The sequence below is a fragment of the Arctopsyche grandis genome, chromosome 3, assembly GCF_051622035.1.
Source record: "Arctopsyche grandis isolate Sample6627 chromosome 3, ASM5162203v2, whole genome shotgun sequence".
NCBI lineage: Eukaryota > Metazoa > Arthropoda > Insecta > Trichoptera > Hydropsychidae > Arctopsyche > Arctopsyche grandis.
In genome coordinates, this window is record NC_135357.1 from 388,139 (window position 1) to 402,875 (window position 14,737).

The 14,737-nt window shown below is 32.2% G+C and overlaps 1 protein-coding gene across 1 annotated transcript in view; it reads left to right on the forward strand.

Annotated features, from left to right (window-relative positions):
- Nucleotides 1-603: 603 nt before the first annotated feature.
- The window catches only part of LOC143909988 (uncharacterized), a 171,639-nt gene continuing 157,505 nt past the window's right edge, over nt 604-14,737 (forward strand). Inside the window, exon 1 of the mRNA XM_077428314.1 lies at nt 604-920. Within this exon, the coding sequence (XP_077284440.1) occupies nt 776-920 (145 nt within the window). The 5' untranslated portion in view covers nt 604-775. The remainder of the gene's footprint in view (nt 921-14,737) is intronic.

Sequence of the window (14,737 nt, forward strand, 5' to 3'; positions counted from 1 at the left end):
GTTAATATGAAAAATAAGAAATGTCAGTGTCCCCTCATGTTTCGGGATTTCTTTGCGCCCTCCTTTATCTAAAAAATATCGCCCAGAAAATGGAGTATTAGTCATATAAAATATTATTCTGGCGCTTTCCAAACATCCTCCACTTATATAGAATATATGTATTTTATGTATAGAAGTTTCATTAAAGTCTTGGGTTTATTTAGTGGTTTTGATGAGTTAGTGCCCCTCTGAAAAAAAAAAAAATAATAATTTCCCCGTGCGCACACAATAGCGCCAACGTATGACGCTTTTTAAATATATAAAATGAAATTTGTATCTTGAAATTGTTTTTTTTGTCGTATTTGTTCAGAACCTGATTTAATATTTTGGTGTTTGCGTTTAATTTCAGGTGTTGGTGTTGTTCGCGAATGACGATCCCGGCAAAAACATGGACGGCCACATTCGCAAATAACAATCTTGCAACCGACTAGTTCAATAGTGCGACACACGAATGAAATATTATACTATATTATATTATAATCAATTCTATTCAAACATAAATGTAATTCATAATTAGTTTATTTTTTTTAAATAATCAATTATAATTATATACATATACCTACATATGTATATGTATTACTATTACTATATACACATAGTCGTACATCTTTAATGAATTTTAAAAATTATAATAATAATTCGCGAAAGAGAGAGTGTGCACTTTTTGTCACATGATCAGTTTATATGACATGTGTTTGTAAATTTAATAGTTTGTCGAGTTTATTCTTCTAAATCAATGTCAAGTGCGCGCCGTTTGGTCAAAATGGCGCCACTGTGTGAATTTGACGTTTTCGCAATTTTCCCATCGAGAAGAAGACGAACTTCGCAGGGATTTTTCCAGCTGCTGATTGCTCTCATCGTCATCTTGCCATCAATATACGGTAAGCATTTTTTTATTATTATTTATAAACAATCCAGACCATTGCTGTAATTCGGTTAACCCTATTTCAAATGCAAACCATACAAATTGTATGCGAATGAAAAACAAATGTTTTATGTCATGCTTTATACCAATTGTGACTTTAAACTATGATACTTATTATTAAAATATTTTTTTGATAAAAAAATATATCCAAGCTTCTTCAGATGAATCCGTTATGTACTGCTTTTCAAACCTTTACATACATTTTATTTTATTTTGATATATTATTCTAATAAATACATTAAAAATGGACACATCATTCAAAGAGACTCGTGTTAAATCTCATGAAACTGACCAGTTCATCAACATGACAATCAAACATATAATATCCACTCTTATTTATAAACAAGAAAATAAATATAAAAACAAGTAATATAAATATTAAAAACGGGTCCTAAACAGGTATAAGAAAATCCGATAGAACACATTAATGATAAAATGAGAATCGTTTATCAATTTTGAAAGTGTACTTTTGAATTTATTCACGCTTTATTGAAACTTGAATATTAACAATCGACATATTAAATATAATTATATGTCCTAAATTAATAATAATATCGAAGGATCAGAACAAAGATAAAAGTAAACTTCCAAATAAATAAACGATATAGTGTTATATTAGATTTTTCTTATAGATTAGACCTGTTTTAAATATTTATATTATTTATTTTTGTTTTTATTTTCATGCTTATATATGCGTTTGTATGTATTTCCTTCAAGATATATCATCCCGTTTTAAATTTCATGACATTCGGTCGACTTAAAAACAGCATCTAACGACTGATTTTATGGTAACAAAAGTTATCGAAATAATCATATCATTTAATGAATTGTTAGGCGTCAGCAGTTACCATATGATGTTAAAGCATAATCTCGTTTGTTTGAGATCACATATTTAATGGGTATATTTTATATAAAGTCGCGAAATCTGTCGTTAGACGTCCCCCAATTTTTATCAAGTGCACGAATGCGTGCACTAGACCACTAATAGTAAAATTATATTGAAATACGCGATATGATTTATTAATTTTATAAATTACTATGCACGGTGGTTCTCACGTGAAATGTTATCGTGGTCGCATAATTGACATCAGCGGTGTTATAAAAATATCCCGTGGCCACAAAAGCAAAATTTCTAATGGCCGCACTTGAGAACCGCTGCTCTAGACGTAGTGGGAATTTAAATGGGGGAAGGGGGGGGGGATAAAGAATTTAACTCTTTAATTACGTCACAATCAGTCGATGATTTGAGTTTGATTTAATTGGGCCTGGGTTTTATTTAAATCTAATTGAATTTTTAATACTACTCATGTCATGTCTACGATCTCTGTTATAAACCGCTTACATACGCAATGCCTATCGGTCCTGAAATTTACCTTCTGACTTCATTACCAATTGAAATCGGGTATTTATCTTCCTACTGCCAGGTTATCTGAAGTGTGATATAATTTAATCTGGCGATTGTGTGTGTGTTTTTGAAAATGTTTCAAGAGTAAATAAGGTTTTACATAAGCGGGGAGACATTCGATATTTTGAATTATTATGAGTTGAAAAGCTATCGCGCTTACTAAAGTAAATTTTGATTAGATGTTAAAACTCGATATAGCATTTAGGGCGCGAATTTGCATTCTCGTTGTTTGTTCGAAATTACTTTAGATGCCGTAAGCGTCTTAAGACGCGCACACACCCGAAACATTGTTTTCTTTTAATTAAAAACGAATTTAAACTTTTTAACAAATCTTTTGATATACATACATACATATCTAAACGACGTTATCTTCTGACCTAAATGTCATTTGTAAATTTAAATCATTACATATATATATATATATATATATATATATATATATATATATATATATATATATATATATATATAGATATATATATATATATATATATATATATATATCTATATATATATATATATATATATATATATATATATATATATATATATATATATATATATATATATATATATATATATATATATATATATATATATAATATTATTTATTTTTTACAACGCAAGTCTTACTTATGTATATAATACGTTCAGGAGTACATACAATATAAAGACAACGCTTTGTACAATATTTAATTAATACGTGAACTTTTCGAAGCGGCGTTTCTCGATAATTATCCAGTTACACGCAATATAACTTTGCTTCACTTGTACGAGTATTTTGCGACTTTTGTCGAAATACATGCATACAAATACGTATGTATATCCGGTAATGAAACATATTATGTATATCAGCGGTCGTCAACTGTCGGATTAATTTTATCGACGATCGGAAAATGCGACCTTGGAAGAAGTCCAAGCTGAAAATACCGCACCTGGAAAATTCTCTAATACAATATATGTATGTAAATAAAAAAAGCGAAACTAAATCCGTTGCAGCGAATAAAAGTTTCATTTGCTTTTTATGTATGTACATATGTATATGCATTGAAAATCCAAATGTGTCATATTACCTATATATGTAAGTACATCTTGAGAATCGCACGCTTATCTGTGATGGCAACTTTTCGATGTTTGTATAAATTGATTTATCTTTTAAATAAAACCATAAAATTTTATTTACCTGTATAGTGCAACCCCTTTCTTCCAATTTTTCAAATTATCTTTCGTATGTTTATTCGTATATACTACAATATGGATGTAAAACAGGAAAAATTTGAATGACCGTTTAGCGATGAAGTGTTTCCAAAAATAGTCTTTTATCGGTTCTGAAGGTGCACCTTCTTTATATAGGTATATTAAACTTTTTCTATCAAAATTTGTGAATTTATAGTAAAAAATAGTGAATAAAACATAACGAGAGTGTGGAAAGTCTCGTTCGATAGTATGGAGTGTTTACTTTTATATAGTAAACTAGCTATATTACCCGGCTTCGCTCGGTATTTGTAATAAAAACCGCTTAAACATGGCTTATCTAATAGAAAACATTTTATTAAATTTATTTGAATAGTTTTATTTTATATAAATTTATTTGAATACTCATTTGTTTTTTTTTATTAAATTGACTGTCACGAACAAACAAACATATATAGTGTCTCTTATAAAAAATTATATGTACACCCCCGGCGTCTGCGCCCCCTAGGGGGCGGAGTCCTAGGGCTTCGCCCTCGGCGCCTACGCCTCCGGGAACTTCGAATCCTTTGAATAGGCGAATTATTTGTTCGATGCCGTCACGGATTTCTACGAACGAAGGATACATACATACATACAAAGTATTTCCAAATTATATATTAGATGCAGAAAAATAAAAATCGTATTCAATATGTTTTTCTAATAAATTTGCTATTCTCCTCATCACTCTCCATTGACATGACCCAGCGAAATATGAATACGGAAAGTGCATTGAAATGTCAGAGGCCAAGCGGAAGTTTCTGGTAGCGTCTCAGTTAAAGTGTTACAACCTGAAAGGAAAATTAATCGATTTAACGTATACTGCTTAGTGCTAATGTACATACATATGTATGTTTCAAGTTATTCCCTTCAATTTATTGAGAATTTTTATGAATGAATTAGGGTACATGTAAGTAAATGAAATTCGCTCCGATCCAGGTCTGGGTAATCCCTCTCCATTTGGTTCGGGTAATGTTAGCTACTATTCTTCCATAGTATTCAAATGCATTGTTCTTTATTAAAGCGGTAGATTTGTGTAAGAAAGAAAGGAAAAGGTAGAGAGAGAGAGTGCCGGTCGGTGTTTTCCTGCCATTTTTCTTCGGGGGCCGGCGCGATGATTTACTCCTGAGGTTTTCCCTCGTAAACCATTTTGCGCCGAATATAATTTATGTAGTTAAATTCTTTTTAAGTTATCTCCCGAGCCGGCTCTGATCCCGGTATACATTATTCAATTTTCTCTTTGCCAACCGTTCATCACCGGGACCGTGTGTACTCCAAGCCCTATTTCGTGCCTTAACGATTTTTTTCCGGATCACTCATACATTTAAATATACATACATATATATGATGTGTGTATGCATCGGAACAGTACTACCCGCGACTTGGGAAACCTGCAAAATAATCTAGATTTACCCACTGTTTTTACTGTAAACCTGAACGTGGCTATCATAATAGTCGAGTGTTGTGTCTCTATGTACGTATGTACTTCTAGCAGAGCGGTTTAATCTTTCAAAACTTGCTTGTTTATATCACCGCTTCTCAAACTGTGTATCGAATCGAGCGACAAATGTCAAACATTTCGTCCTTTTTGAAAATTATATACATATACATACGTATATCGTTTCTTTCAAATCATTATTTACGAAATTACAGCTTTCAATTTAATACCATAAAATTTGATATACTGTCTCATAGTGACCTTACTAAGATCGTAGATGGGCTTTGGAACGATTGGAACAAGCAATGCCGGACGTTTTTTCGCCACGGAATTCTTCAGCTTTCAATAGGCACCAAATTCAACCATCAGATTTGGTGTACTATATGATAATTAGAGATCAGTGGCTTAACGTGAATTCCAGGCGCACCCTGTAAAATATTTCAAGCCCCCCCCCATATATTCATATTATTTTCTTACAGTAAAAAAACTTTCCAAAATAATAATTCATGTATTTTTTAAGTAGAAGAATCCTTTTTTCTGGACTTCACATTAGCAAACATTTTTTACTAAAATATTTTGTTAAAATTCATGTTATTTGTTCTCTCGTGTTCAATACTCATCATAAATCTTGTGACATAGTTGACGTAATTTTAAGTTTCAATTGCAACTAAGTTCATCAAAGTGCTTTTAGACAAGAGATTGATGATTCTTTGTCAATTTTGGCTTTAACCCTCATTTAGTTAAAATTGTTACGAATTCTTCAAATTTATTTATAAAATTACTGATGAGCACTGATAACATGGGCGTTTTTTAATTGAAGGAGTTTTGAAACAAGGTTGAGAGGCCGAAGAATTTTTATCAAGAAGTAAGAGAATACATTCGAAACTTTCCATTTTCTTTTTAAGACCCTTTGATTCTGATTGTTCATCCTTTTTTACTTTTAAAAATTATTTCTGTTAGACACTTAGAACATCTGTGCATATGTATCTCGAAGTGCATTGATGTAATTTAATCTGGATAACCAACAAGTCGGGCACAATCTCTTTAAAGAAACTGATGGTGAATTTTCCTTAAAAACTTCCACCTGTTATTACTAACATCGAAAAATTTATAAATTTGTAAGTTTTATTGGTCATGTAATTTAGTTTTATTGTTTTAACACTGAAAGAATATGTGTATACAAGAATAAGAAAATTATCAGCTTTATGTAAATAAAATAAAATAAGATGCAAATAGGTTGAAAAATAAGAGAGATTTTTAAAAAATTAGTCAAAGAAATTACAAAACAATTTTAAAAATTAGTGAAAAAGGCGCGCCACTTTGCGGCGCCCCCCCTCCTCCCCGCGCTGTGGGCGCGGTCGCTACGCTACTGTTAAGGATCGGATTTGATTGACAAAAAGGATACCTTTTTTTTACTCTCAAATTTATCATATTTTATTTTATTTTATTTTATTGTCACAAATCAATACACACTCGCCATTACAGATTTGCTCCAATGCGACGGGTGTACGTTAATGAAATACATAAACAATCAGAAATCAGAAATACAGTAATACATACATATACAATCAGAATATATAGAATATAACAATTAATCAGAAATAATAATCATAGTGACATCTATGGATTTCAGATTACTGTGTATAATTAATACAAATTATACACAGGCAGATTTTTGTGACAACAGGATTAGATTTAATACCAATTTTCAGGAACCGTTTCAGCAATGATCAGATAAAATTGGCAAACTCTGATAGAGAAACGATCGATTTGGAGTCACAAAACCCCCAAATCTAACCAGCAGTGGCGAGGACACGAACCTATGACCTCAGCGATGCTAAATATATACGCTATCACTAAGCCAAACTGCTGGCTAAATATTTAGATATTCAAATATGCTTATGAAACCACCTGTAAAGTATCTGTTTCGCATACAACCGCAACCAATAAAGTATCTGTTCCAGTCTATGTACGTAATTTATAAAAGTATTGCTCACAAAGCGCAAAATATTCGATTTAAAGCTGTCAATGGAAATTTTTACAGTTTGGCATGCTCAGATCTAAATCATATCTTTCGCATATATAGGATGAATTGAAAGGTCGTCTCCTCTAGTAGACAAAACAACATCTCACGTAGCGAGCGTCTGGAGTCTTAATACCCGCGATAGAAAGTGTCTTGAAAGCACATTACGAACCCCCCCCCCCCCCTATATACTCAATAACATCTAACTTTATATTACATTATACATATGTATGTTGGTAAATATTTTTCGTTGTTGTTATCTTATAAATAATTGGATATTTCTAAATGTCTGTCTAGTTCTAAATACCTCTCGGAGGATTAGTTTGCGTACATACTTTCACGAGATTAAATCTATGTACATAAATTGTGCACGCAATTCTTGAAACTTAAATGTATGTGAAAATTTATATACATATTTTCTAATATCATGTACATATTGTATGTATGATAATCTGATAAATGATAGAGGTTTGGTTTTGGTTATATTATAAAACAAATAAATTTAATAAAATGTTTACTATTAGATTGGTCATGTTTAAGCGGTTTATATTACAAATACCGAGGAAAGCCGGGTAAAAACACTAGTATACGATAAATTTGATAGTAAATAAAAAAAAATGTTATTAATCACATTTACCGGCTAACTTTCTGAATCCTTCACTGATTTTGATGGGGTTTTATTTTTGTTCGACCTAGCACCGAAAAGCGCCGGGTTCGATCCCATGAGCTGACCTCGATTGAAAAAGAATTTTTCTGAGTATATCTGTAGTGCTGCTGGTCAGATTTGGATATTTGTGAATCCAGGTTGATCGTTTCCTACCAGAGTTTGCGAATTTTTCTGATTTCATTGTTGAAACGGTTCCCGATTAAATTGGCTAAAAAAACGTATGTACTATGTCACCACTATTTATATGATTAATGTACAATAAAATGTATGTACAATTCATAGATGTCTCCTTAATTACGAGTTTTCAGTGTCTCGTAATTCATTGGTTGTAATTGGCCAGGAAGGCGCATTGGGGTTTTACTTGTAAGGCCTTCCTGGTATATATGTATGTAAAAAAATAAATAAATTTATGCATATATTGATTGTTTAAAAATTATACTATAAGGCAGCGGTTTCCAAACTTTATGCTACTGCGCCTCCCTAAAAAAAAATTTTTTTTCCGCGCCTCCCTACCTACTATTTTTTTATAGATGTAAGAATAGACACGTTTTAAATAATAAACCTTTATTTAAAAAAAGTACTGAACACTATAATTAGACAGAATAATAAAAAGGTTTTGCTAGGTTTTAACTATGGTTGCCATACGTCCCGTATATACGGGACATGTCCCATATTTCACTACTCGGTCCCGTATTACAATTTGTCCCGTTTTCTCCCTAAACTTTTCTCCAAAAACAGACTGTCGATTTCTTTAACACTGCATTGATAATTGGTCCCAATCATTCAAAAAATTTAATGCTTTCGATTGGATGACTCTCAAGCAAGTTCCTGAATGGGGGGAAATATAACGAACCGTTCAATATTTGCAAGGAAGGAATATCGATGTTGGAAACAATGAGCTTCTATTCAACCAGTTCGTATATTTGATAGATTATTTAAATAAAAATAATACCAACGAAAAGTGGGAGACAACGCTGAAATTGAGTATGGAAGAGAAATGGCTGAAGTTTTTTAGAGATACCAAGCATATTGAACAGAAGTCATGTTTAATAAAACTATGTGAGTATATATTTGCCATTCCAGCCCACAATGCCAATGTGGAGAGAATATTTTCCCTGATGTCAACACAATGGTCGAACGAAAGAAATAAGCTGGCAGTTGAGACAGTTGAGGCAATTATGGTTTGCCAGTATAATTTTAAAATGACTTGCGCCCAATTTTATCATCATGTAAAAGAGGAAAACGATTTAATTAAAAAAGTTAAATCATCGTTAAAATACGATTGGTCTAAAAAAGTCTAATTTTTTAAAATAAACTATTACCTACCTACTTTTCCATATTTTATTTATGTAGCACTTAAATGTCCCCTATCAATGCTTGACAATTATGGCAACTATAACATAAATTTATACGAACGCGTATATTTATTTTTATATTAAATTACTTATTAAACTACATCTAACACATCAAAATTTAATGCGAAGGATGTTGTTGTTTATCAAATCTTGGGGACAATATGGAGAGTGCCACTCGTAACTCCTTTTCGACTATTAAACTGGCTTGATATTTGGTTTTCATTGCAGCTAGTGCCGAAAAGCCCGTTTCGCATAAATAAGACGTTACAAACGGTAGAAGTACTTACATACATTGCTTTGCAATACAAAGATTCATACTCTCCACTAAGATCTTCCAAAATTTAATTATGGTTTCATTTTGAAACTTTTGTTTTAGTGAGCTATCGCATGATAATTCTATCAATTTTTCTTTTTCGGTGGTTGTCAGCTCGAATTCTTCTTCTTCGTTGTAGTTAAATGGATTCTGTATCCACAAAAACTTTGAGAAATCAAGGTCTTTAAAATAATTGTAAAAATGCAGCACTAAACCACCCAAGTGGTCGATAAAAAGATTTTTACTTGCTTCAATATTGGCTGTGGCCCAGAAATCTTTAGACAGTGAAAACATATCCAACTCATTCTTTTGTTAATTTGATTTCCATAACTTCAACTTTTTAATGAAAGCTTTTACTTTGTCTTTTTGAACAAGTGGATGTATTTGTGTTCCCTGCATTGATTTATTTAAACCGCACAATTTTCCAAAAACTTCAACCAAATAGGCAAGTTTTACAATAAAATTATCGTTCGTCCACAAATGTGCCTCTTCGTGTTGGTTTTCTTCGAGAAAGGTTGCTATTTCTTCTTTGAGTTCAAACACCCTTTGAATCAATTTTGCACGGGATAGCCAGCGAACTTCACAATAATACAAAAGTGAGGTATAATTAGCTTCCATAGGACATTGCTCTCAAAGGACTGTTCTTAATGTAGTTTATAATTTTTATAACTTTTGTAAAAATTCTGTTCAGTTCCTCGCTCATATTTTTTGACACTAGAGCTGCTCTGTGAAGCATACAGTGCGTCCAGATAGCATGTGGTGCATTCTTTTTGACCAATGCTTGAAGACCTGCTTTGTGGACATTGAGTGAGCTCCGTCGGTACACAGTCAAACGCAATTATTCCACTTTATGTCGTTTTCTTAAAAAAAAAACTGTCTATTATATTAAAAATTTCAATGGATGTGCTCTTCCCAAGAATGGTTTTGCAAAATAATATATCTTTTAATATATTATTATCCGCGACATATCGACCATATGCAATTAAATGGGCATCTTTAGCTAAAACAGAGCGTTTGCAAATGCGCAATTTTTAAAATCTTCCTCTCCGGATAATTTTTTATAGGAATTAAATGTATATATATATATATATATATATATATATATATATATATATATATATATATATATAAATGAAAGAAAAATAAAAATAAACATTCATACATTGAATTTTTACTGTTAAGTTACGATATGAAGTTTTATTTATTTGTTGATATTATGATATGAAAATTATTTTTTATTAAAAAGTTTTGGCGCCTCCCCTGGCAATAGTCCGCGCCTCCCCAGGGAGGCGCGCCTCCCAGTTTGGAAACCGCTGCTATAAGGGTAACCTGTCAACGGGCAAAACACTAACAATTATAATAATAACCGGATCTATCATATTGGCAGCAATAAATACAAGGCTCAAGTTGTGAAGTCGCACAATAGGACAGTTTCTCAAAAAATTCATTAAATTGTAATATTGGTCGGGTGATCGTAGTTGTGTTCGTCGCCATCTCTCAAAGACTCGAACTGATGAAATAGCAAACCGGTTTATAATATTGTCTATATTGCTCCCCACGTATGTCTCTTTAAAATTTGAGATTCGCATGCGTGGAATTGTAAATCGAAATCTCTATAATTTTTTTCCCGGGCATATTTTAACATAATTATGTGGGACGTTAGGGAAAGTGTAACACTTTGATCTGAAGGGTCGGGCAAAGAGAGGAGAGCCCTCTTAAAAAAGTGAGACGCGGCGAATCTTCTTTCGGACGAATATTTAAATAACAGCGTTAGTAAATCACGCAAACTTTTTGGTTAACTTTGAAGTTATCTTTTGCGCCGAGAATATTATTATTAATTAATGTAAAATGTGACCAAGAAACTTTTGTAATGGGTACCCCCTCGGAATTTTGTCCGCACAGAACACAACTTTGCTCCGTAATGATCCCTTCTACCCGACACAATTTTGCACACACATAAAAAATAATTAAAAAATAAATACGTCAGTCTAAATCGCCTATATTTTTTCATTCGTCTATATATATAAATTTATGTTTTTTTTCCGGCTACATATGGTGCCTTTCGTTCCAATTTGGCTAATTTTTTTCGGTTTAATTACACCTACAATTTTTTATTTAATTTTTTATTGAAAGCATTTTTAATGTCTATTTTCTTCAGTTTGAACTGAAAATTGTAAATAGTCATCAAAATTCAATCCATTATTTCATATTTTGAATTTGTGAAACACCTACGTATTAGTTTGGATCTCGTTAAGTTGAATACTAATTGTAAGACGAATCGCATTCAGTTATTTGAAAAGTATTGCAGATGTTTCTGATTTGTCATACACATATATTTTTATTCATATCCAAAATAGTTTAATTTATAATTAAGTACACACGTATGATAAAAAAAAATGAAGACAACCATAATATAAACTTTTTCCCTACTTGATTTATAGAACTTTATAATTCCGACGCGTCAAAAATAGCACGAACTTACCACGTGCTCACACATTTCACGAAACTTCTAAATAGGGCAATGTCAAAATAAATAATGATGGTAAGTGTTTACAAACTAAATCTTTTACTCAACTCGAAATGATTCAAACACTTTTTTTGCGGGTAAATCGAAATTGCCCCTTCAAAGATTTTTTTAAAAAGACTTCAAACTATGGAATATTTGTAAATTGAACAAAACTTTTAAACCTATTGATTGTCTCAAATAAAATTAAAATATAGACTTTTTATTGATTATTTAGAGCCTTCTAATTAATCGATTAGTATTTTAAAAAAGGCGTAACCAACCTTTTTTATAAAGGAAAAAAATTTAAAATATCCAATCGTCTTTATATTATTGCAAATTTTAAAATAAAATAAACTTTTGGACTGGGGTAACCAACCTTTTTATTCAAAACAATTTTTAAGTGAGAAGAAAAATGTAAAAATATATATTTCTGCTATAAATGATTGCAATTTTTTTTCCCACGTTAAAATATTTGCTGTATAAAAAAAGATTAGTTAACCATCCCTGTCCACGGAAATCACATCCGGAAAGCATGGATATAAACGGAGATCACAGTCTCCCGCTGTCAAGCAAAAATACGCCAAAGACATACAATTTGTTAAGATAAAATATTGAATATAAAATAAAAATTATGAATTTATTCCAGATGACATCTTGGTGCAATACGCGATCGGATAAAACCTCACAGAAAATTGCGACACTAAAAAACCAATAAAAATACAGTTATTTCATATGTGCGATTTTATCATAAAACCTGGTTCAAATAGATATTATTTAACCAACATTGAGTATACGTACTTTTAAAAGCTTTTATTTGACTTTAATACGACTGTTATTACTTGATATGTTTGATAGTAAAAGCATCTGACGCATAGATCAACTTTAACATTTGACCTTTTCGAAACGAGGATACGTTTCAGTGTATTATTATATACATTTGAAATCGAAATAAGTGGAAATAGTCTAGGCACATTTATATTAATGTATTCGCGTTGTATAAAATAAAGTACGGATATGAATTATTGAGTAAGTGAGGCAAGCACGCGTATTCCCGGGAATCCCTTTGGAAAATGGATCGCGTACGCCCACGTCATCGGAATAAACGTCCGTCACATTACAATTATACAGCCAGGGCCATAAGTGGAGGACTAATTTGTTTCATACACATACATATGTACATACGTACGTTTATACACGGTCCAAAACAACATATAATGCGGATAAGCTGCATCTTTAGTACGTCTACCAAAACAACATTATATCGGGTAGATGTTCTCTTGCTAAGCCATGTCAAGCCGATGACTCCGCGCATGGTCTACTTGGCGCAATTCGTGACCCCTTCAATGAAACTTGAAAATTCCGAGATGAAAATGAAATACGTCTATATGAAACAAAAGCTTACTGGCAGCGGGTGGAGGGGGGGGGGGAGAAGTAGTGTGGTGGCGTTGATTGACAGACCTAGGGGACATCCACATATTTTAAACAGAAACAGCACGCACTTTTCGTTACCACTTCGGTTTTCGAAAACGCTATTTTTTACTAGCCTCTTCTTACTTCACTTTCAATTTTTTCGTCTGACGAAATTTGGGTTCTTATCCGATCATTTTCAAACTTTGCCATTTTGCTCGGTTTGGTCATCAATATACATATGTGGAACTGACGTCCGCCATTACGATGGTGAAAAATAATCGTAATAGACACGTTTGAAAATACTCCATCATCTTTCTCGGTGACGTCTATTGTCCACATATTGCATTTGTCCACACTGTTTCGATCGTATTTTCCCTTTTCGCCACCCTCTCGCTATGTCAGATTTTAATTGTTTAAACGCCTATAACGTTTTTTTCTTTTTTTACTCTATATATTTCACTCTATAAATCTTTTATTTCTATAGCACAACTTACAATTTTGTAATATTGGGTGTTTTTCGAATTGGCAATACTTTTTCCAACGACAGTCAATTTGACAGCTGCCAGCTGATTTGTGCTGAGATTAGTTTGCCATTTCACCATGAATAGACTTATGCTTGCAAATTGTGCAAATTTATTTCGTTCAGTTCGTGTAAATTGCAGTGCGCTACGTCCATTTTACGGTCGACATAATCGTCCATTCGAGCAGGTGATTAGAATAACCAGGGATCCTTTTCGCACCAAGCATGCTCTAATTAATAATAAGTTTTATTTCTTTTTAAAGTTTTATTTCTTTAACGTATAAAAAAAACTCTCTTTAGGTATGTGCATACGGCCTCAGCACCCGAGCACTATTCCGATCAGCCATTGACAAAGTACGAATGGGACATCTATGTAGTTGCCGTTAGTTATCTAGGGTTTGTTTGGATTAGCTACAATTTTTATACCTGCTTTCTATTAGATTTCTAAATAATTCTAGTTGTAAATGTTGGTGAAATTTTCAGCGTGGCGGGCTTTCAAAATAAAATACGTCAGCACTCAAAGGGTTAAATAATAATAGACCTTTCCATTATTTAACAAAGCATGGTTGACAATATTGAACCTTTTTTTACAAAAAGCATCGTCCGGACGCCGATATTTGCTTATAACTTCATCACAATTTAAGTCGTGATGGAGTTACTGTCAATCAGGGCCGCGCCTAAGAGTTTGGCCGCCTGTGTGCAAACTTACATAGATTGGCCGCTCTTTAATTGTATCAGCATTTGTATAAATCATATTAATAAAAAAAATAAAAATTTGCATGCAAGAAGTGCAAAAATCTTACCTTGTGATAAATATTGTGTGAGAAATAGTGTTGAAAATTGTAATCAAAATAAAAATTAACCGAAAAATCAGACAGAAAAGCAAATCCACCTCACAGAGTACAG